Here is a 24,728-nt window from a genome sequence, read left to right as displayed (position 1 = left end):
AGGACACTCTAAAGACTAAATCCTAACAAGGACACTCCAAAGACCAGATCCTAACAAGGATACTCCAAAGACCAGATCCTAACAAGGACACTCTAAAGACCAGATCCTAACAAGGACACTCCAAAGACCAGATCCTAACAAGGACACTCTAAAGACCAGATCCTAACAAGGATACTCCAAAGACCAGATCCTAACAAGGACACTCTAAAGACTAAATCCTAACAAGGACACTCCAAAGACCAGATCCTAACAAGGACACTCTAAAGACTAAATCCTAACAAGGACACTCCAAAGACCAGATCCTAACAAGGACACTCTAAAGACCAGATCCTAACAAGGACACTCTAAAGACCAGATCCTAACAAGGACACTCCAAAGACCAGATCCTAACAAGGACACTCTAAAGACCAGATCCTAACAAGGACACTCCAAAGACCAGATTCTAACAAGGACACTCTAAAGACCAGATGCTAACAAGCACACTCCAAAGACCAGATCCTAACAATGACACTCTAAAGACCAGATCCTAACAAGGATACTCCAAAGACCAGATCCTAACAAGGACACTCTAAAGACCAGATCCTAACAAGGACACTCTAAAGACTAAATCCTAACAAGGACACTCCAAAGACCAGATCCTAACAAGGATACTCCAAAGACCAGATCCTAACAAGGACACTCTAAAGACCAGATCCTAACAAGGACACTCCAAAGACCAGATCCTAACAATGATACTCTAAAGACCAGATCCTAACAAGGATACTCCAAAGACCAGATCCTAACAAGGACACTCTAAAGACCAGATCCTAACAAGGACACTCTAAAGACCAGATCCTAACAAGGACACTCTAAAGACTAAATCCTAACAAGGACACTCCAAAGACCAGATCCTAACAAGGACACTCTAAAGACTAAATCCTAACAAGGACACTCCAAAGACCAGATCCTAACCATTGGCCATAAAAAACAACTCAGTAGGAAAATCGTATTTTTCAGAATAAGGGCAAAAACTGGAACATCTGTCTTTGTCAGGATCGAGCAGCAGGTGACTCACCTGGTCCAGTAGGTGGAGCTTAGAGACGTAGGCGATCTCTGTGTGCAGCAGCTCGTTAGCGATGTTGAAGACCCTCTGCTGGACAGACAGCTGGACAGACAGACAGACAGTGTGGGCGATGTCAGGGGCATGTGTCCTTTACATGCTGCCGTCCTTTAGGACTTTATGAAAGAACATGTCATGTGATCTAACTGTAGGCGCAGCTTCATACCTTCACCTGTCTTACCTCAGCAGAGTCCTGTCTGTCTGTCTTGGGTCGGGGCAGCACCAGCGTTAGCTCCGCCTCCTCCTCCTCTAAGTCACTGTCTCCCTCCTCAGAGAACTCCCTCCTCCTGGCTCCACCCTGTGCCTCTCCCTCCTCCCCCTCCCCTCCCTCTCCGGCGTACGAGGATGAGCTGGAGAGGCGAGGCAGGAGGGCGGGACTGCACGGGTAAGCCACGCCCCCATCATCCACACCAGCGAAGCACAGCTCCTCGCTGTGTGACGGAGAACTGATGCTGTCTATGCCGCTGTCCCGATTGGCCAGCTTCCCCTCCGTCTGCGAGGAGGGGAGGGACAGACGCTCAGAGGGGAGCTCTGATTGGTCGAGCTGCGCCGGCTGCTGCTGTTGTTGCTCCCTCATCTCCACAGCAATCACATCATCCTCCAGGTGTTTCTCTGAGGGACTGTAACCTGACTCCATGGAGAGACGCTTCTGATGGAAGTCCTCACCACACGCCACTGCCAGCTCTTCGTCATCGTCGTCATCATCATCATCATCGTCATCGTCATCATCATCATCATCATCGTTGTCATCATCATGGTCATTGTGCCGGTCGCTGTCTCCCTCCAGTGTGACGCCATCATGGTCTTTCAGCTCAGAGGGCAGTTCCTCCTCAGGTGGGGGAGGGGCGGGCGATGATGATGATGGTGGTGATGAAGGCTGGGAGGAGGGGGGCTCAGGGAGTCGTGGACACAGGGCCCCCCCGGTGATGTCAGGAACCACGATGATCTGCTCGCTGCATAAACACACGGACACACTGTAAATTCTCAGTAAAACCTTTAATGATGACATCACTCCTTCTCTGACCAATCAGAACTCACCGCTCAAATTTCTCGATGAGTGACAGGACGCAGGTGGGGGATGCGGTGCCATCGCCACGGCTAGGCGGAGTCCGGCCCCCCCGTGGGTCTGCAGGGAGGGGTCTGCATGGCGGGGGAGGGGGGAGGGGCTTGTCTGGAGCCCGGGGGCGTGGCCTTGACACCCCGGCTTGCTGCTGGAGGTGGAGGGGCTTTGGGGGGACTGTGGAGGGCGGAGTCTGAGGTCAGCAAGTGTCATAAACTTGTTCAAGTCTCAAAGTAAATAATATAAACATAAACATAAATATAAACAAAGGTCATTACCCTGAGGTTTGGGTCCAGGCAGCGGCGCTCTGCTCTTGCTCGGTGGTGTTACCGTGGCAGCCGGCAGCTCCGGCGGCCCCGTGTCATTGACCAGCAGCAGCCCGTTAGCAGAGCCACGGCGCTCTGTTAGCTCCGCCCCTCCCTCCAAAGAGGCGGGGCCTGATGACGAGGAGCTGGGCCCTGGGTCGGAGCTCAGCAGCTGGGGAGCGTCAGCGTCCAGTGCCCCCTGGTGGCCGCACGGAGAACAGGATGGCTCCAAAGAGAGACTCTTAGTCAGCAAACTGGGACTGGAGGAGGAGGAGGGACCTGTGGGGGGGAAGAGGGGGGGAAGGTCAGAATGGTGATCACATGACATAAAGGCCACGCCCACAGACTGCCAAAATAAAAGCCAACAAAAACAAAACAAACAGCTGGTCTCTAATATTTTCAAAGTAAAAAAAAAAAATCTTCCTTGTCTCCACATTAAAGCTCCAGAGTGTCGGATTTAAATCTAATCTAATCGTTGTGTTTTCTTTAATCAGCTGAAAATAAGAACCAATGAGTTTTTGCCACCTCACAATGAGCTGTTTATATCTACACAGGGAGCAGGTTTGTCTACAGAGATCACCATGTTGCACCGCCATGTTTCTACAGTAGCCCAGAGCGGACAAACCAAATAGTGGATCCTGGTAAAAACCTCCTGAACATCTGGGACCGGTCGCACAAAACACCTTAAATTTTCTCCTGTTGCACAGAATCGCTTCAAAGGTTTTCTTAGTTAAAGAAAAAGGCATTTACTGCACTGAAAGAGATTTTACGGCAATAGTTTCCATGGAGACCATTTATTTGCTTGCACTCACGCTTCTGACACCTGTTATCGTCTCATAAAGTCGGCGGTGGTCAGAGTCAGAGGCACCTTAACTGTTTTTTCTCACTTACTTGGGTTGCTAAGGTCTTTTTGCAGTGGCAGAAAAAACCTTATATATTTACTTGAAAGATTAAATGAACCTTTAGGAGAAGACTGAAGGGTGTTTTGAGATTTTATTTTAAGGGAATCTTAACTTGGGACTTTGAGGAAAATCTGAACTCTCTTCAGTTATCAGAGAAAAGGTGAGCGAAGGCCACAGTCTTACTGGTTTGAGACCGGCCCACATTTCAGACTCTGTCGTTTAATAATCCTTCACGTGCTCCCAGATCCTCGACTGCTGCACAGTCGCACAAGAAAATAGGTGGTGCAACTTTCATTAGTGAAAGCTCCTCCAAAATTATGAAATATCCTTCAAAAGATATCAGAGAAGTGAACTTATGGATGTTTTAACCAACAGCTGAAAACCTACTGATTTAGTCTGGCTGTTAATTAATGTATTCATCAAATTAATGCTCATCAATCATTGACTCTTCTCACTGGTCTCTGTATTTTTTACCTTCACTTTTATATTCTGTTCATCATTGACTCCTTCTATTATCTAATTTTGTCCTTTTTGCTTTTGTGTTGCATTTTCATTGTGAAACACTTTGAGCTGTACGTAAAGTGCTCTCTATATAAAGTTTATTATTATTATTGTTATATGGATTTTGTTGTGTGTATTTTCCATCACCCCCCGAGTCCTGCTGCTGTCTCTACTCAGAGTTATTAAAAAAGTAGTCAGACAGAACGACACAGTTTCTGGAGGCAGGATGAAATCAGCTGATTGTAAAAACAGCCCACACACACACACACACACACACACAGAGTAATAGCTTCCATATGAGGTCTCTGGCTGCAGCAGCTGGACAGAAATAAACTCCACATGGAGGACAGACACACAGACAGACAGACAGACATTTGTGGTCTGTTAACACTGACGCTCATTGGCTGAATCCTGGCTCTTCCTGAAAGCCTATTGGCTGACAGGAATCATTTAAAACAACGCCAGATTCAAAACGATCACCGAGGTCGCAGTAACACGTCTCCGTCTGTTCCTCAGGACCAAACAGTGACTACATCTCCCATGAGGCTTTGACAACAGGCCGAGGGCTGACACCGCACTCATCGATCAATAAATCTATATCAGGGACTGTTTGTTATTAATGAGGGGGGAGGGGTGGTGCAAAACAGAGGAGGCATGTCTGATAATTTTTTTAAGCACTGAGGAGGGACTTATGTTTTTTATTCTGGCTTGGGGGGCGGGGCTTACAAATTTAAACATGTATTTTGTATTTATTTTGCTGCAGATTTTTAAAGAAATATTTCCTTCTCAACCTGTGGAAAGGCACATCTTTTCTTTAAAAACTACCCAAATTACACAATTTTTCTCAGCTACAAACTGTAAGAACAGAAACTATCGTTGGTTTTCAAATTTCTGGCGGTCCTTGGACACATCATGTGTGACGTATGCTTCCGTTGGAAAAAACAACATAACCAAATCTGAGCTTAAATATGTCAACAAAATCACTTTATTCTACATCTCATTTAAAATTTGGCCAAAAATAAATCGTTTGCATCAACCACACATTCTCATCCCAAGTCGTCACACACTGGCGCTTTGCCACTGGCCTTTCACATCTATATGAGCTAGGTATCCTCCTGCATCTGCTGTTGACATTCTGGGACGCTGCTATCAACGCCATGATGTTAACACAAACACATGGTTAGGTTTAAAAGAAAATATCATGGTTTGGCTCAACATTCAGATGAAAAGCGAACACTGGGCCACTGGGTGAAAGTTCAGGGTCTGTTGGACCCATCCACCTCCCCTCCCGGCCACCCTATAGGGACTTTCCAGCTCCTTATATTGCATTGTCACTGGCAGTGTCTCAAACTGACGCCGTTCAGCGGGTATCACACCGCCATGACAGGTGCTGTTCAACCAACAGCCGATGCAATGTAAGTCCCAGATCACACAGGAAGTGTTTCAGCAGCTGGAGGCGAGACAACAGTTTTTAATGAGAATGAAGTTTTTTGCTTGCCGCATGTTTCTGTCTAGGTACCTGGCATTTTTGCGGAAGCGTTCTGAACTCCTCAAGTTGGTAAACAACGGAGAAGAAACTGGTGGTGCTCAGTTGCTCTGTAGGACCCTGAGTCGTCCTAAAATCTGCCTGTAAACGTCCATGATGGAGGAGAAGCTCCTGGACCAACTGGTGGTACTCCCCATGATCCAGCCTCTTTTTTAGGGTCTCATGTACCCACACAGATCTCTGTTTATCTGCTGACAGCCTCTCACCCTCAACCAGAGCTACAGACAGCACCCTCTGCCTCAACATGGCAGCAGCTACTCACTGATTACTGCAGGATACACAAACTGTAGACTGATGACACAGGAAGGTTAGGGTGAGGAGGTGATGGGTGGTTGCCTGGCAACAATAAAAAGGTGCAGGAAGAGTTTTTTGTTTTTTTTTTACTGGCAACATTCAATTAAAAAAAAAGGCAGTGCGGTGCGCCTCTTTGTGTGCGATCGGAGCCTAACACCACAAAAGGTTCAATGCAGCCACATTACTAACTGACGACGCTCAGCGGTGGATAGAACTGCTGTTAAAAGTGGCTTTTGGTGCCGGTGTCTGATGTCGAAATCACTGACAAAGCAGCAGTATTTTGGAAGGAGAACGGGCCGACATGAACTAACCAACTTGAATGACAAGAGTGACAAACTGACACCACTTCAACTCCAGGATTTCATCTTCAACTTTTAACTTTCAAACATCAAAGGGTAAGTTTTAAAAATCTAGTGACTCATTTATGGAGGAGGGAGGGTCACACTGCAGACACCCCCCTCCTCTGATAAATAAAGAACAGTCCCTTACATATAACAAAGAGTCACATTAAAGAGCTCATTCACTTGTTCCTTCATAAGAACACATGAGCAGCACCGACCAGATTAAACCAAAGGCAATCTGGACCTCAAACTAAATCCAGATCAAATGAATAAATCTGACATGCTGACTAAAAAAACTACAGCTGATCATCATCGACGACCACAATCACACAAACATTCATAGCTCCACTTTCTCTCTCTGCAGCTGATACAGGGCCGTCTCCACAGTGTGACTGATTCACTCTGACTGTCTGACAGCTGTTTTCTTTCTCCTCTCATGCTCATTAATTATTCATGATGGACCAGAAACCTGTCAATCGTCAATACAGCGACAGCTGCTGTGAATGAAGTTATTAATTATTCAGTCACTGACTGTTTGATGAGCCATCATTAAAACCTGCAGCGTACTGTATCAATAATCAGAGGATCAATCAAACTGATGGATCGCTGATTCTTTTTAAACTTGGTTCTATAGAATCTGTGACCTCTGACCTCAGAGGAAACGGGAGATCTAATTGGTCGATGCAGCTCTGGGGAGAATACTTCCTGTTTAAATAATCTGATCTGACATGATGAAAATCATCTTAGATCAACACAAAAAACAAAATAATAAACCCAAAATATTAACAGTCCTGGGAGCTGTGTGTGTGTGTGTGTGTGTGTGTGTGTGTGCAGTTGTGAACATGACAGAGAGGTCATGGGAAAACATCAACAGGCTAATGTAAAGCAGATGCTGTGTGTGTGTGTGTGTGTGTGTGTGTGTGTGTGTGTGTTCATTAGCAGCAGTCCCAGTCATTAAAGTAATTTCAGACCAACAGGCAGTCTCTGTTATTCTCCTGTCTGTGCAGCCTGGCTGACCTCACTACATTACCCACAATCCTTCCAATAACACAGGTTGTTCTCAAGCACTGTTCATATGTGTACCTATGAAAAGTGATGCACCAGAATCCCAACTTTAATGTGGAAACTGCCATCATGTGACCACCGAGCTGATGGGATTAAAATAGGAAGTAGTATGATGAGCAAACATTCACGTAAAGGGACGGGATGAGGGGGGTGGATGGGTCAAACAAACACAGGACTTTTCCCAGGAACTTTGTGCTCAGCTAGGCTAACATTCATTCACTCATTCATTGTCCACAACCACTTATCCTGTTAGAGGTCACCATGTGGTGGAGCCTATCCCAGCTGACACTGGGTGAGAGGCAGGGTTCACCCTGGACAGGTCACCAGACTATCACAGGGCTGACACATAGAGACAGATAACCATTCACACTCACATTCACACCTACGGACAATTTAGAGTCACCAATTAACCTGCATGTCTTTGGACTGTGGGAGGAAGCTGGAGCACCTGGAGGAAACCACGCTGACACGGGGAGAACATGCAAACTCCACACAGAAGGGCTCCCCCACCCCGGGGTTCGAAACTTTGTGCTCAGCCAGACAACAGTTCACTTTAATGTCTATGCTAAACTAGGCTAACCACATCCTGAACCATTCTCTGTAAAGGACACGCAGACATGAGGTCGTCCCTATCAGTGAGGATTACAGATTACAGATTACAGATTACAACCAGCCTAAACTCCTCCTGGTCAGAATTCCTTCAGTGTTGATTGTTGAGGAGCTGAATTATCCTCAGAGGTCTCTTCCTCTCAGAAACACACACACCAGCTGATTCACACCAGGAAACACTCACGTTTTTTTTAAAAAAATCAGTGTTTTTCTGATGCTGTTTGTCCTGGAAGGTAACAAACACACAACCATTCTTATTTTCATCTGATGATACCCTAAAGAAAACATACTGATTATTTCATATTCACTTTAAATCCTCCACACTGGAGCTTTAAACATCCGCCTGCTGCAGCACCACAGTCACCTTCACAGCTCACACACACGTTTATATCGAGCCTCTCCTGCACCGCAGACTGTAACACATTCATGTCTCTGCTGAGAAAACCCCTCCCCCTCCACACACACGCTTGTATGTCAGTGATGTATGTTGTGTTGCAGACAGGAAACACGTCAGGAGCAGCTGATGCAGCAGAGACTCGACTGCAAACTGGAATTTAATAGATTTAAACAGAGACGAGGCATCGTTGTAATGCAGCAGGAAACACACACACAGTCAAACTGAATATAAACGAGATACAGAAACAGATACTAAACAGTATCAGAACAAAGATCTTGTGATAATCAAAACACAGACTTCAGATGGAATGTCATGTGACCAACAAGCTGTTGGGTCTCTGTTCTTTAGAGGAGCTGCAGGAGACTTTAAGGCGTTTACATGGATACTCTTCAGATGGTTCTTTAGGAGGTCCCAGTTGGAGGTTTAAAGGGAAATTTCGGTTTATTTCAACCTGTCTCCTATCGTCCTAAATTTTTTTCAAGTCAATAGTGACATAGAAATATTAGTTAGCATGTTAGCCGTTAGCCTAGATACAGCTGTAGCGTCAGACCTGTTAAAACGTAAGTGAACGGGCAACCTTCAAGTGCAAAGTTAGTCCACTAAACAAGCTTTTTCTCCACAAAGACCGCCTCATATCGTTAGGATAAATGTCAGAGAACATATAGAAAATGACATGTAAACGTGTTGTCTTACCTTACCAGTGTGCTGCCATGTTTGTTTACCATTTAGCTAAGGCTGCAACTGGTCCCATTCCTTGCAACAGAGGCATTCCTCTTCTGTGGGCACTGGGGCACAGCATTCACAGGTACACCACCAATCTCCAGAGCTACGCAGCCTTGCAGCAGCCATTCCTCCTCTCTCGTCCTCTACCTGTTGCGCCTCTCTCTCTCTCCTCCTCCGTTCTTCAATTTCACGAAGCTCTTCGTCAGTGTATTCTGGCTCAAATAAATAAGGGCGGCCATCAAACTCTGCAAAATTAAATTCCTCCTCCACAAAGTCAAAGTCTGGCAAAAAGTCAGCCATTATTCTATAAATCTTTCATAAAATAAATGAATGAACTTTTCAGGCTACTGTCCAGTTCTGCCTTCCAGCTGTTGCTGCTTGTTCTCGCGAGATTTCAGGCACGGTATGAGATCGCTGCTTGTTCTCGCGATATTTCGGCCGCGCTTTGGGAAGCAGAGGTAAACGGTAAACACACCGTAAGGTAAGACAACAACTCTGAAGACCACCTAAATGTGGAATGTTAGTATATAGGCTTTCCACATCGAGAGGCGATGGCCGCCCTTATTTATTTGAGCCAGAATACACTGACGAAGAGCTTCGTGAAACTGAAGAACGGAGGAGGAGAGAGAGAGAGAGGCGCAACAGGTAGAGGACGAGAGAGGAGGAATGGCTGCTGCAAGGCTGCGTAGCTCTGGAGATTGGTGGTGTACCTGTGAATGCTGTGCCCCAGTGCCCACAGAAGAGGAATGCCTCTGTTGCAAGGAATGGGACCGGTTGCAGCCTTAGCTAAATGGTAAACAACAAACATGGCAGCACACTGGTAAGGTAAGACAACACGTTTACATGTCGTTTTCTATATGTTCTCTGACATTTATCCTAACGATATGAGGCGGTCTTTGTGGAGAAAAAGCTTGTTTAGTGGACTAACTTTGCACTTGAAGGTTGCCCGTTCACTTACGTTTTAACAGGTCTGACGCTACAGCTGTATCTAGGCTAACGGCTAACATGCTAACTATTATTTCTATGTCACTATTGACTTGAAAAAAATTTAGGACGATAGGAGACAGGTTGAAATAAACCGAAATTTCCCTTTAATGTTCATTCAAGAGGTGACGAGGCCTTACGAGGTTGGAGGTTCTAGCATCAACTGGTTCTGGGGATCTTTGAAGTCCAGTTCAGACCAAAGATTCATGACGAGATGAAACCATTTTAGAACGTCACAGAGAAAAGTGTCAGCAGTGTGAACTGGCCGGTCTGAGCTTGACTCAAGCCAGCTGATGGTGTCACCTGACACTCAGCTGGTCAAATGGCCGGCGGCTGGTTTTAAAGCATGTCATCTGTTTCAACAGCCAATCAGCTTGTAGTGAAGTCTGCTGGTCAAGTCAAAATGGCCACAGACGCTCCGTCCCCACAGAGCCCTCTGTTTCTGTCCTCACGGTGTGCCGGTGTCAGACGGTGGGTCGATGCTGCTGCTGGCTGTATGTGCTTATGCCCCGCCCACACACACATTCTCACTGACTGATGAATTGGCGCTGGTTATTTATATTATTGTGGCGTATTGATTATGAATACAGTCCATCTGATGCTGGTTTTGTTTCATCACTGTAGCCAGTATCTCACTATCACTATCCTCATTCAGAGTTTAAGAAGCTACAAATTATATTCAGCCACAAAATAAGTCTGAAAAGCTGCAAATCAGAACGAAGTACAGAGAGTTGTTGACTAGAGATGATACGCCGTCTCATGGCGGTCACTTCCTGTCAACGTTACAGATCAGAAGCACAGAGAGTTGTTGACTAGAGATGATACGCCGTCTCATGGTGGTCACTTCCTGTCAACGTTACAGATCAGAAGCACAGAGAGTTGTTGACTAGAGATGATACGCCGTCTCATGGTGGTCACTTCCTGTCAACGTTACAGATCAGAAGCACAGAGAGTTGTTGACTAGAGATGATACGCCGTCTCATGGTGGTCACTTCCTGTCAACGTTACAGATCAGAAGCACAGAGAGTTGTTGACTAGAGACGATACGCCGTCTCATGGTGGTCACTTCCTGTCAATGTTAGGCTACAGATCAGAAGCACAGAGAGTTGTTGACTAGAGATGATACGCCGTCTCATGGCGGTCACTTCCTGTCAACGTTACAGATCAGAAGCACAGAGAGTTGTTGACTAGAGATGATACGCCGTCTCATGGCGGTCACTTCCTGTCGACGTTACAGATCAATAGTACAGAGAGTTGTTGACTAGAGATGATACGCCGTCTCATGGCGGTCACTTCCTGTCGACGTTACAGATCAGAAGCACAGAGAATTGTTGACTAGAGATGATGCGCCGTCTCATGGCGGTCACTTCCTGTCGACGTTACAGATCAGAAGCACAGAGAGTTGTCGACTAGAGATGATACGCCGTCTCATGGCGGTCACTTCCTGTCGACGTTACAGATCAGAAGCACAGAGAGTTGTCGACTAGAGACGATACACCGTCTCATGGCGGTCACTTCCTGTCAACATTACAGATCAATAGTACAGAGAGTTGTCGACTAGAGATGATACGCCGTCTCATGGTGATAACTTCCTGTCAACCGGCAGCTTTTTACAATGTTACAGAACAAAGCGTTGACAGTAGTTTGTTTCAACTCGTTTCATTGTGAATCTTTGGTCTGAACTGAGCTGAAGATGTTAATGTGGATACGGTTCAGGTTCATCCAACAACCACGGACTTCCACCCGGGAGGCCAATGTTCACTTTCTGTAAGACTGTAAAGCCAAACCCTTTTTTCCTAAACCCAACCAGAATGTCAACAACCAACACACCGTGGGTACCTTGCATGTCATATGTGGACATGGAAAGTCCATGACCAAATGTTAATATATTGATGAGGTTGGAGTGAGAATGTGTCCTAGCACCTCCTCTTCTCTGCTCCCATGGTAGCTCCTCTCCTCTCGTTACCTCTCACTGCCTGTGTGTTGAAGAGCAGATGAGTAGGGCCAAGTAGCTGAGGTTGAGAAGTATCTCAAACTCTACGACCCATGATCTCGTCAATGGAAGAACAGACACTTCCTGGTGAGCAACAGCTCTCATGGTTTCATCTAAAGCAGAGGTGGTGAGAGGAGCTCAGATCTTTTAATAAAAGCAATGAGAACTGTGAAACATCTTCCTGGTGGTGCTCGGGGCAGCACTTGACGCACATCATATGATGCACTGTGGTGCTGCAGAAGCAGTGTTTTCAGCATTAATGGACTTGAGGTGACAGCAGAGAAGGTGTCAGGGTCATTTTAGTGGTTCTAGTTATTCTTTAGAAGGTTCTAGCCACTATTGGGGATGTTTCAGAGGTCCATTAGGAGGTTCTGATGGTCACTGCAGTGGTTGAGGGGCCCTTCAGTAACCACGGTTTTGGGGTCTTGGTGGTGATGGAGGATGTTCAGCAGGTTTTTTTAAGTGATTCTCCTCATTTCTTGGGAAGTTCTGGTGGTTACTGCGTTCTCTTTGGTGGTTCCAGTGACCCTGGGGAGATTTTAGGGGGTCTCTTTGGAGGTGATGTTTTCTGGGTCTTTTAGGGCAGACTGAACATCCAGATGAATGATTTGATATGAATCTGAAGCTTTCTGTTGCAGTAAAATCAGGTTCCTGGAGACCAGGTCTTTGTGTGCAGGCAAGTCTACAGGTAGAGATGAGGTCTACAATTGAAGCCAATTTCTACACATGGAGGCAAGGTGTACGGGTGAAGACGTGGTCTACAGATGGAAACCAGGTCTAAAGGTAGAGACGACAAGTCGACAAGTGGAGATGACTTCTACAGATCGAGATCAGGTCTGCAAGTGAAGACGAGGTCTACAGTTCGAGATCAGGTCTATGAGTGGAGACGAGGTCTACAGTTCGAGATCAGGTCTGTGGGTGGAGACGAGGTCTACAGTTCGAGATCAGGTCTACAGGTCTATGGGTGGAGACGAGGTCTATGCAGTGATGTAGCGGTTGTTTTCCAGGTAGATGGGGAGGTTACTGAGGGGGAGGTGGATTTATATATTCCAGTGGCTTTCTGACTGATAGATGAGGATCCTGTAAACAGTCAGGAAAGGAGGTGGGGTTGTGCGCTGTATACCCGCGTATACCCTCCACTACACCACCAGGTCTACGGGTGGAGACAAGGAGACGATTATAATGTCAGAAACAGACACGACAGCGTGTCGCTGATGCACCATCTGCAGATTCACCTCCATCAGTGACGGTGTCTGAAGGGTTAACATGAGGAGATTCTGCTCCCTGTGTGTGTGTGTGTGTGTGTGTGTGTGTGTGTGTGTGTGTGTGTGTGGTGGAGGGGGGGCGGGGCAGGGGGTGTGTGTCTGTCTGTCTGCAGAAACAAACCAATAGTACCAACAGACAGACAGACAGACAGACAGACAGACAGACGCCACCTCCATCCTGCTGTTCATCCACATCAGCCTCCAACCAGCGTCCATATTTATAACCAATAAACACACGCACACACACACACACACACACACACACACACGGTCTGATGAGATGAAACATGCAGCAGGTTATCGATCAGTAATCTGATTACTGATACTGATGTGTCACGTGACAGAGCGGGCAGCTCAGACACATCTGGCAGCAGACGCAGTATCATGCAGCCATACTAGCCTACATTCACTGCGGCGAGATGTCGGTCAGTGTGTGCGCGTGCACGACACCGTGTGTGAGCGCGCGTATGTCATTCCCACCCCCCTCCACCACCCCTCCCCCCTTCACCTCCTCCACCACCAGGATTATTATGAATCTACATCTTTACACACACATTAACACACACCGTCAGAACAAGGTGCGGTGCTGTGATGGAGGCTGCAGCGGGGCGCGCGCCCGTGTGTGCGCGTGCTGGTGCAGCGGTGCTGAGCAGCAGCAGCAGCAGCAGGTATGTGTGAGTGCAGATGTTGCTGCAGATGTTGCTGCAGTGAGACTCACCTCTGGTCAGGCTGCTTCTGTCCATGTACATCGCGCAGCAAAACACAAATCCGGTCATTAAAGAGACTGTTGGTGCGGAGAGCGGGAGAGCGGCTCTCCCGGTCCACGGCACGGAGAAGAAACCGGGTCAGCTCCACACACACACTTACACACACTCACACACACACTGCCACACACACACTGCCACACACCGACCGACCGGACCGCAGCGGGACGGTTCGGACCCACTGACCGGCGGACACACACCGACAGCTGCTGCACCACCGAGGAGGAGGGAGATCCGCTCGGTCTGCTTCAGAGGGCAGCCCGGTGTGTGTGAGCGGCGGGCGGCGGCAGAGAGAGGAGGGGGGGGGGGGGGGTCTATCTCTCTCTCTCTCTCTCTCTCCTCCATTTTGGTTTCCATGACAACAGATTAGAGAGAGTGGGAGAGAGAGCAGTGGTGACAGTGGATGTGTGAAAATGATCAGACTGACAAACTGAAGAAATCTGATCACGTGATCACACACGCGCGCGCGCACACACACACACACACACACACACGTAACCTACATACAGACTGATACATACACGGTATATATCCATACAGTACACAGAGCTGCTGAGGTCCAGTCACATGATGTGAGGACTCTGTGTGTCTGAGTGCTCAGTGATGCTTTTAGGGACTGTTCGTTATTTGTGAGAAGGGGAGGGGGGGGTGGACACACCATATATCAAACAGAGACTGTACAAACAGAAATCATCTGTGGTCCTTGGACACATCATGTCCAGAGAAACACAACAAAACCAAATCTGAGCTTAAAACACATGTTTCTAAACAGGCCGGCGCCACCAGCAGACTCAGTGTCAGTGTGCAGCCCCCAGGAGACGAGACAGCAGCCGCCGGCCTCAAACACTTCGGTAAAGTTAGAAAGATACTCAGAACTTCCTGGGTGGATGTTCATGACGTCACATGTTTCTGTCGACACCATACAGGCGTTTAAGGCCCTGACACACGAGGCCAACGCTCTATTTTTAGCCCGCCTTCGTGTGTGTGTTTCATGTGGTCTCGCACAAGCGCACACACGTGAGCGCAGTGCCCAGAGAGGCAGTCAGAGCTACAGGCTACAATGAGGCTAAAAACAGAGTTCAAATGAGGTTTTTCCAAACAACTTTTTATGTCGGGGCTTCAGCACACTTGGATCACTACGGACGAGCAGTATGGAGATATTTTGTGGTTTCAATGATGTGTTTTTGGACGTTTGAATCTGGGGCGCCGTCAGCCTCCATTAGGTGGAGTTGTGTTGCTACCTCCTCTCCCCTTGGATCTCTGCAAGTGATGTGAGGACTCTAAAACTTCACCTGAGCCTCCCTCGACATATGGGTGAGTAGATAATGGCTGAATTTACATTTTTGGGTGCACTATCCCTTTAATGAAACTCAACACTTCCTGCCAGTTTTTCAAATTAAAAGCCCACCAGGAAGGAGAGGTGTTGGACAGCAAAGTGTTGCCTCACACAGTGAAAATCATCCACAGAGGCCAGTCTGAGCACAGTCACATGACACGACTCTGAATAAAGAGGGTTCATCAGAATCAGAAGAAATAACATTAATTACAGATCATTTCTAATGATTAGAAACTCATCATCACAGTGTTATAAATGAAATGCTCATTGGGCTGCTCCCTGCAGCAAAACAAGCGCTCCTGATCAGAGGATAGCAGAGATACCACATCTAACTCCACCCCACAGCTGGGTCGGGACACGACGACCAAACAAACACACCCCTGTCAGGAGCTGCTGAACCTGTGGAGCCCACAGACGGATGGACAGACAGACAGGGTGATCAAAACAAACGTTCCGCCACTTCTTCAGTGTCTAAGTTTGAATCAAACACACCCACACCAGTCAGTGTTACCTGAAACAAACACACTCCACAAATAAAACGCACCCTCAGGTTACTGAACTGTCAGTGATGAGCAACAGTTAAACTCCTCCCCTCTGTTCTCTGTGAGACCGGAAACAAACGCACCCAAACACTTCAACACGTCTGAGTGAAGGAAAAACAAACACACCCTGTTATCATCTGGCAGGGGAGGAGATAAAACTACAGGCTGACCTCTGACCTCTCTCACACACACACACACATACACACACACACACACACACACACACACACACACACAGCTCCCCTCCCCCATAGCAACAGTGAGCGACCCACTGACCCAAACAGAGACAAGCTCGCTGGTCCATCCCCCCGGGACGTGTGTGTGTGTGTGTGTGTGTCCTTGATGTGTCTTTGTACAGAGTTCAGCTGTTCGTCTGGTTTAAAACTGAGACGAGAGAAACACGTAACGAAGGTTCTGCTGGAATCAAACCTGCGACATGATTATGTGTCTGATACAGTCTGACAGCAGGACGCCGACATGTGGAGATACTGACACTGACAACTGTTAACACCTTACAACAGTTGTGTTTCAGTAGAAACTTTAATAACAGTAAAAACTACACAAACAACAGTAGAATCTGTACAGTAGAGTAGATTCCACTGTGTCAGTGTGTGTGTGTGTGTGTGTGTGTGTGTGTGTGTCAGCAGGAGGTCTCGGCAGCAGTAATTTGTGTTTCCTGTTCAGCAGCTGAATCTGTCATCTATTTTTAACCTTCAGCTCTTCATTCATATCTACATGTCCTGCTGCTGCACGGCATGCTGGGAGGAGGGGGCTGCAGGACACCGAGACCACTTCACTGACTTCACACGTGTTGGGACGTTTTTCATCCAGATGCTTCACGTGTAAATGTGTCACATGTTTGTTGTGTGTTTCTCACACATGATGCTGTGTGACAAGACTGTTGAGACATCAGGACAGCAGAAACTCTTCACATCCTCAGACTGAAAACTCACCAGGACCAGGACCAGGTCTTTATGGACAGACAGGTCCCTCATTAACTCAGACAGTCCTGGACCAGGTCCTTATTAAACAACACAATGAACACAAACTCAATTAGACTCTAATCAACCACATGTAATCAGTTCGACCAGACTCGACGTGACTTGGCTTGTTAGCCTGTTAGCTTGTTAGCCTGTTAGCTTGTTAGCTTGTTAGCTTGTGGATATTGTTCCTGCAGAGCTCAGAGACTCTTCGCTGAGGTTTGGTTGACAGAACCGTTCAGTGTCTATTAGTTTAATAACAGTTTTGTGTTTTAACTGAAACACTTTGATCGTTTTCAGGTCGTTTCTTATTTCTGCTGCCGTCGTGACACAACAAACAAACAGCTGGTAGATTATTTACTGTGGTAATAAAACATGTCTGATCATGACACTCATCACAGTGAGTAACACACTTCATCAGTTCTCAGCTACGTGTCGCCTTCAGCTTTATATTTTTGGGAGGAGAATGAAACATATCTGATCATCACACATCACGTCAGCGTGTCAACACAAACACAGGTACCCGACTGATACAACTGTCCCCCTGCTACATACACTATATGGACAAAAGTATCTGGCCACACCTGTAAATCATTGAATTCAGGTGTTTCAATCAGACCTGTTGCCACAGGTGAATACAATCAAGCAGCGAGCCATGCAGTCTGCATCTGCAAACATTTGTGATACAAACCGGGTCGTTCTGAGGAGCTCAGTGACTTCAGGCGTGGTACTGTGATCGGACGCCACCTTTGAAACAAGACGGTGCGTGAATCTTCTCCCCTGCTGGATATTCAACAGTCAGCCGTGAGTGATATTATTAGAAAGTGGAAGCGTTTAGGAACAACAGCAGCTCAGCCACGTAAAATCACAGAGCGGGGTCAAGGACTGCTGAGGCGCACGGTGCGTAAAAGTCACCAACACTCTGCTGATCCCACAGCTGAAGAGTTCTGAGCTTCCACTGGCGTTAATGTCAGCACAAAAACTGTGCGGCGGGAGCTTCATGGAACGAGTCTCCATGGCCGAGCAGCCTCACATCACCAAGTCCAACGCCAAGCGTTGGGTGGAGTGGTGTAAAGCACACCGACACTGGACTGTGGAGTAGTGGACACGTGTTCTGTGGAGCGACGAATCACGCTTCACTGTTTGGCAGTCAGATGGACGAGTCTGCTGAGAGAACGTTACCCGCCTGGTGGAGGAGGGACGATGGGCTGTTGTTCAGGGTTTGGGCTCGACCCCTTGTCTCCAGTGACGGACGATCTTAATGCTTCAGCACACCAAGACATTTTGGACGATGCTATGCTTCCACCTTTGTGGCAACAGTTTGGTGACGGCCCTTTTCTGCTCCAACATGACGGTGCCCCAGTGCACAAAGCAACAACTATACAGACATGGTTTGATGAGTTCGGTGAGGAAGAACAGAGCCCTGACCTCAGCCCCATCGAGCACCTTTGGGATGAACTGGAACGGAGATCGCGAGCCGGGCCTTCTCGTCCAACATCAGTGCCTGACCTCATCAGTGCTCTACAGAATGACTCGGCACAAATTCCACAGGAACACTCAGAAATCTGGCGGAAATCTTTCCAAGAAGAGTGGAAGCTGTTGGAGCTGCAGAAGGGACCGACTCCATGTTAAAGTTGATGTATTTGACTACAGTGTCATCACAGTCCCTGTTGGTGTGATGGTCAGGTGTCCGAATACTTGTGTCCATATAGTGTACGCAGAGGTCCGGACGCAGCCGTTAAACTGAGGCAACATGACGCTCAGACTTCCTGACACTACTAAGCTCAACCTTTCAGAATAAAATCCCTCCACATGTAACAGCAGAAACAAAACTGTGCTGATGAAGAATCCTGAACATCAGCTTCATCATCTCTGTTAGTGTAACGATATGAAACTGAACAGACTCCTTTGTTTTCTGTACTTTTATATAAAAAACCTGACCCTCTCCGTCTCTGCCACGTTGTCTGTGGTTTCCTGCCGCGCTCACTGACTTGACCCAATATTCAAACACTGAGCTGTGAGCACGCTCCATATTTAACCAAACTGTCAGTTCAACTAAAGTCCGTCTCTTTTTTATTCCTCTGTCTGTGGAAATCTCACATTAAATATAAAACTGAGTATTTATCAGCTCATGTCCTTCAAAATAAAGGCAGATGTCTCTGTCCTGCAGACGGACTCTTCCTCCTGATGAAGAGCTGATTGAACATGCAGAATATTTTCTGTAATAACAATAAAAACAGGAGGCAGAAGTCATCAATGATTGATCTGACTCATGTGCAGACTGTGCACGCAGCCTGCTGCAGCTGCTCCTGATAGTTGCTCCTTCTTTAAACATGCGACTACAGAGAGTTCTGTTCAGTTTCCTCCAGGATCAATAACATATTTCTGATTCTGATTGTGCAGTCGCAGTGTCTCTCTGTCAGACTGTGACCTGCCTGTTCACACCATGAGGACTAAGATCTAAAACATATTCTGGTTTTCCACAAAAGATCAAAAACATTAAGAAATTTCAGAAAAATCTGAACATTGTTTTCGACCTGGTCACAGTAAAATATCAAATTAGTCACATTAAATCAAATCACAGACAAACAGCTGATGATATAAAACCACATCTCATATTTCTGGCTGTGGATGTTTCTGTCTGCAGGAAGCTCAGCGACAAACAACACATTTATTTACAGAAACAACACACACACACACACACACACACATGCACTCTGACTCAGACTGGCGGTGGCTGTCTGTATCAGACACACTGACACACAGACCTGAGATCTGCAGTGATACAACAGGATCTGGATCAGACTGGATCTGGATCTGAGGCCTGTACTGAAGCCACTTCAACTTCCCCAGGATATCTTTTCATTATCGCTTCACTAACCCGTCACATCAGCCACCTGATGACCGTTACTACAAGGCTGGTTATCAACTAGTTCAGTCAACTCTGGGTTTTCCTCTCAGCCACGAGCACGTTACTGATGAGTGACATCATCAGAACCATGAACAAAGCAGAAGAATCATATCGTATGAGCTGAAACGTTACCGAGAGTGTGTGCGACTGCAACAGTAAAATCTCAGTGGCGTTGGACGTAAACAATACTCTGAAATCTTATAACGGAAAATGTAGAAACATTGAAAATATTACCAAAAAATATCACCCTCAACTGAGACTTAGTTTACCTGCAGGTATCACTGAGTTGTATGTGACATCAGCACAGAGTATTTTTTGCTGTTTAGTGTGATGATGATGATGATGATGATGATGATGATACTCGTCTGAATATGTCACATAAACACTTTAAAGTAACACCAGACTGTTTCTGCAGTAAAGAGGAGTTCATGACTGACGACGTGTGTCTGACTGAAATGTGTCATTTATAATAACAGGAGCTGATTAACAGTGTGTGGATTATTTTACCAATAAAATATGATGTGTTTTATCCTCGTTCTCATCACACAGGTGTCTCGTGTTGTTCTGAGCTGCAGTGATGAGTCAGTGTCAAATATCAACACTGTCACTGCGACTAAAATTAACTTCACAGAAGTTAAAATCGTGTGTTCAGTGTGTGAACGACCTGTTTGTCAGACGCTCTGATTTAAAACCAGTGGAAACAATGAAATGACTTTACTGACCTGTAACATACAGCCTCCCCTTCTTTACCTGAGACTTTTTTCGTCAGTGATCTGATTGGTCAGAGGTCGGGTGATGACAGGCTGTGATCAGCTCATCTGTTCAGCATCAGTTACCATGGTGATTGATCCGGGTAAAAAGAGAACCGGCTTTGTAGTGGGGGAGACCGGGGTTGGTTGTCACAGTGTTTATTCCAGCCACACTAGAGGGCGCTGTGACATCATGTTGATATCAAACATTTGGCCTGACATCCTGCTCATTTTGTGCAACGTACACAAAACACTGAGGTGAGGAGATATTCAGAGTCATTTTTCATGTTAATGTTTTTGTATTAAAAGCTTGTAGATGATCAGTCACTTCAAAATCAAACACTTTTTAAAAAGTCGAACGTAACGGCTTTGATTTGAGTCAACTTTTAGCGAGCAGGCTAAAGCCATGTGGTAGCTAGCTTAAAATGGTTGTCATGAGGTCAGCAGGGGATGGTTGTCACATGTGTGACCATCGCCTGCAGTGACTCAGTCACGGTTGCTCAGGTTACATGTTAGAAACATGTTGGACACTGTTAAGGCTGTTTGCCTGTTTAAGTCTGTCAACTACTGGTCCTGTTTGGTGACGAGGATAAATCAGTATAGAAAGACAGTCAGCATGGCAAACATGTTAAAGTGATCACACACACACACACACACACACACACACACTCTTACTTTGGTTCCTCATCAGAAAGCAATGATGCATCTAAACAGTTTCATCCTTCACCCTCGGCTCTTTGACATTTTGTGACGGAGTTTAATCTGTTCCAATCTCATGTTTCGTTTATGTTCATAATGAATTGTTATAAAACAATGTCTTTAATAACTGCTTGATTTTTTCAGCACTGTAAATTCATTCATTTTACTTCTTATTACAGAGAACAATTCAAACAAACAATCACCTGGTTCAGATTCATGATTTAAACACTAATTATGACAGAGGTGGCGTTCATCTCAAACCTTATTGGATGTTTCTATCTTAAAAACTAAAAAGTTACACATTTTTTAAATATATTTTTCTTGGTTGGTTATCACAGTGTGTCAGAGTATCTGATGCTTAATCACTTTTTGTTACTAAGTTAATATGTTCCTGTAAATAAGTGGTAAAAATGAAAGTGATACCCATTTCAAGCTGAGACCTAAAACTTCCATTTAATGTGGGAACGATTATTGACAGATGTTTTGATGATGAGCGAGTCACACACGAGTAAAAAGTGTCACAACCAACCCCGGTCGAGTTAACCCTGAAGTTACCTCGCTAACCCCAAATCCTGCTTCATGGTCCAGGCCTCTGGTCTGGGTTTGGTCTGGATCCGTTTTCAAACATTCAGCCATTTGATATTCGGCTTCATTCTGACCTCTGAGTGACCTCTGCTGTCTGATCCTGAGTCATCACATTTCATCCCCACTGGATCCCTGGAACTGTCTGTGTTCATGTTTTCTCTGTACTGATCAGAGGATCTGAATGATCACCTGTCAGACAGGTGTGATGTCAGTCGACTGTCTCTCTTTGGTCTTTTTCAGTGATTCACAAGTCAAAGCTAAAAACCAGGAGAACAACCAGAGGGCTGAACCACCAAGTCAGTTCATCAGAGTCAGGCTCTCTGCATCTGAGGGTTTCGGCTTCAGGCTCTGTACACGATCATATAAAACGTGTTTAATGATGCGTTCAGCGCCTCATTTGACACTTGATCCATAAAATAATACATCACATGCCGCCTTTGGAGGAATATTTTAAAAGTATCACAGTAAAAAGCGACACTGTTGCTTCATTAAAGCAATTTCATCTTATCACTGTTTATTTCTGAGGCATTTCAACAGCTGTTCATTCTGCAGCTCCTCCTCTTTAAACTTGTCACAGAAGATTCAAACGTTACACTCAAAAACTGACGCTGTCCTAAGATGAAGGTTAGGTGTAAATCACTTTAATTTTCGGACAACTCAAAGTGAAATGAATTTCATTTAAATGCTCAGGTACACTGTAGGAATGATGAGGAAATAAAGTTCAACAAATCACCTTGAAGGTGACGATGTGTTGATGTTGAGTTGATTAACCGACACACAGAAGCTGCAGTGGACTCACCTGTCCTGCGGGTGGCGCTGTTGTGGGGAGGTGCTGTTGAGGTGTTCAAGTGGTAGGAGAACCTCATGGTGCTGAACTGACTGGAGAAGGAGGGAGGAGGAGGCGGAGGAGGAGGAGGGGGAGGAGGAGGGAGGCTGAACCCGAGCAGGGCGCTGCGAGGCCGGTTCAGCTGCATGCCGACTCCCGCACAGGTACGAGGGTCCTGTCCGCAGGTCAGAGGTCAGTCTGTGTGTTTAGTTCATGTTTCACTGACACTTTGTGAAATGAGACATTTAATCTGAAGGTCTCTGTCTGAATCAGTCACTTCCTGTTTGTACAGTCGAGTCCTCAGAGAGTTCATCACATCAAATAAAGTCTGTTTCAGCAGAACTCCATCTGTTTGCTCTCCAATGGAGGTCATGTGGAGGTCAGCGTCTCCCCTCCTTCATCCTCCCCCTCTTTCTCCCATCCTCCTCTCTTCTCCTCTTCCTCTCACTCTTTCAGAAAACTTAGAAATCCTCTCGTCTCCATCTCCTCGTCCTCTCAGAGGATCCCTCACTCCATCAGATCAGTCAGAAGAATCCAACTGAAGAGATTTAACAATAAACTCTTTGCTCAGATCAGCTGCAGCTTCCTGTCGATCAAACTGCTCTGAGATCAGATCAGACACAAGCAAACTGTGAAGAATAACTTGATGTGTTTTCTGATTAAATCAAACGTTTCTTCCTCCTGAAGAATCCAGAATGTGCCGACTCAGCTCCCACACAGACGCTGCTTCACTCTTCCTTCAACTTTCCCCTCATTCCTCCTCCGGCTGCTGCTTCACGTTTCCTCCCTCAGAGGAGTTTTATTCTTTCACTCCAGCATCAGTTTGTCCAAACACACTCTCACAGACGGACGGACGGACAGTCGGTCAGTCGTCTCTCTCGGCAGCTTCAGGCTTTTGTGTGAAAATCTGATCTGAGTTGCAGACCGACACCACAACTCCTCCTCCTCCTCCTCCTTCACCCAGACATCTGATCCCAGACCAGCCCCCCCCCCCCCCCCCCCCCCCCCTCCTCCTCCTCCTCCTCCTCCTCCTCCTCCTCTCTGTGGTCTGTTTCTCATTTTCTCTCCGTCTTTTTTTTTCTTTTTGAGGCTGAAATTTGAAGCAAAAGGAAAACTGTGGAGAAAAATTCCGGCAGCACTTTTTGTTTTTGCTCTTTTCTTTCCATCAGCTGATCCTCCTCCTCCTCTTCATTACACATTTTACTTTCTGACACTTGGGACAGTTTAAAGCAGCAGAGATGAAACTGAAGGATCATGGGAGTCTGTCTCAGCCAGCAGAGGGCTCCAAACCTCGTCTGTCCTCAGATATCACAGCTGCTTCAGTAAGACGTTTCAGATCTGGAGGAATCCACAACAGCAACAGTTTGAACACTTGTTTATAACATGTCTGAGTTAATGTGACTCCACACCTTCTGCTTCACCTCAGAGACGCTCCGACAGGTGAACACAGTAAGGGAGAGCTGATTGATATCATGTCAATGCTCTCAATACTACGCTTTCATTTTGAAGATTGATCCCAGCGTCAACGGGATCGACACCTAAACAGGGATTGTTTTTCTCTCTCAAAGGTAGAACTCTCTGTACAAGCAAAAATCTGTTGTCGTGAACACATCCAGTGCATTTATTCTTTATTTCTCCACTGCCTTGTGTTGCCTGGACTCAAACAACTCGCTCCAGACACAGCAGCGTCTTCACTTTCACCTGCTGTCAGCAGCAGGAGGACAGTAAGCTCAGTCTGACCCCAACTGTACTATGAATGAAACTGCGTGTGCATCCGTGTGACTGTAGCTGTCTGCAGACGTTCAATGCACAAAGTACGTTAGAGCCTGACTTCTTTAATACGACACAGTAGTGATGTCTCATTGAAAGAGCAAATGAACATGAGAAAGAAAAGAAGGGAGGAGGAGACAACACCTCAGCATCCAGACCTCTGACACAGAGACAGAGTTCACAGGGGATCAGGTTAATATTTTAGTCAAATCAGCATTGGTTAATGTTACATTTTCAGACTGTAATTGGTCCTCATCAGCTGTTCCCTAATCAGATTGATTATTCACCTCATTAATCATGACACACTGCTTTCCCTTACTTAAAAACATGCCACTTTTAATAACCCTGTATCGCCTAATATCACCCACCACCAGAACATTTACAAGATCACAACCTGTTTGTCGGTCAGCTTGCTTGTATTAATAAAATATCATTTTCATATTGTAGATTAGATGAACTACCTGTGGAAACACCAACAGCTG

At 46.2% G+C, this 24,728-nt stretch overlaps 1 protein-coding gene across 2 annotated transcripts in view; it reads right to left on the bottom strand.

Annotated features, from left to right (window-relative positions):
* The window catches only part of fgd1 (FYVE, RhoGEF and PH domain containing 1), a 38,326-nt gene extending 14,878 nt beyond the window's left edge, over nucleotides 1–23,448 (bottom strand). The window contains exons 1-5 of one of the 2 annotated variants that reach the window (XM_033629095.2): nucleotides 22,450–23,448; nucleotides 2,438–2,743; nucleotides 2,138–2,336; nucleotides 1,281–2,052; nucleotides 1,055–1,144 (exon numbers count right to left, since the gene is read on the bottom strand). In XM_033629095.2, coding sequence (XP_033484986.2) covers nucleotides 1,055–1,144; nucleotides 1,281–2,052; nucleotides 2,138–2,336; nucleotides 2,438–2,743; nucleotides 22,450–22,624 — 1,542 coding nt within the window. In that variant the 5' untranslated portion in view covers nucleotides 22,625–23,448. Of the gene's footprint in view, nucleotides 1–1,054; nucleotides 1,145–1,280; nucleotides 2,053–2,137; nucleotides 2,337–2,437; nucleotides 2,744–13,802; nucleotides 14,117–22,449 lie in introns of those variants that run through there. The other variant, XM_078169693.1, reaches the window with a different exon arrangement.
* Between the last annotated feature and the right edge of the window lie 1,280 nt (nucleotides 23,449–24,728).

The sequence above is a fragment of the Epinephelus lanceolatus genome, chromosome 8, assembly GCF_041903045.1.
Source record: "Epinephelus lanceolatus isolate andai-2023 chromosome 8, ASM4190304v1, whole genome shotgun sequence".
In the NCBI taxonomy this organism is placed as follows: domain Eukaryota; kingdom Metazoa; phylum Chordata; class Actinopteri; order Perciformes; family Serranidae; genus Epinephelus; species Epinephelus lanceolatus.
This window is presented reverse-complemented; position numbering and strand designations above follow the sequence as displayed.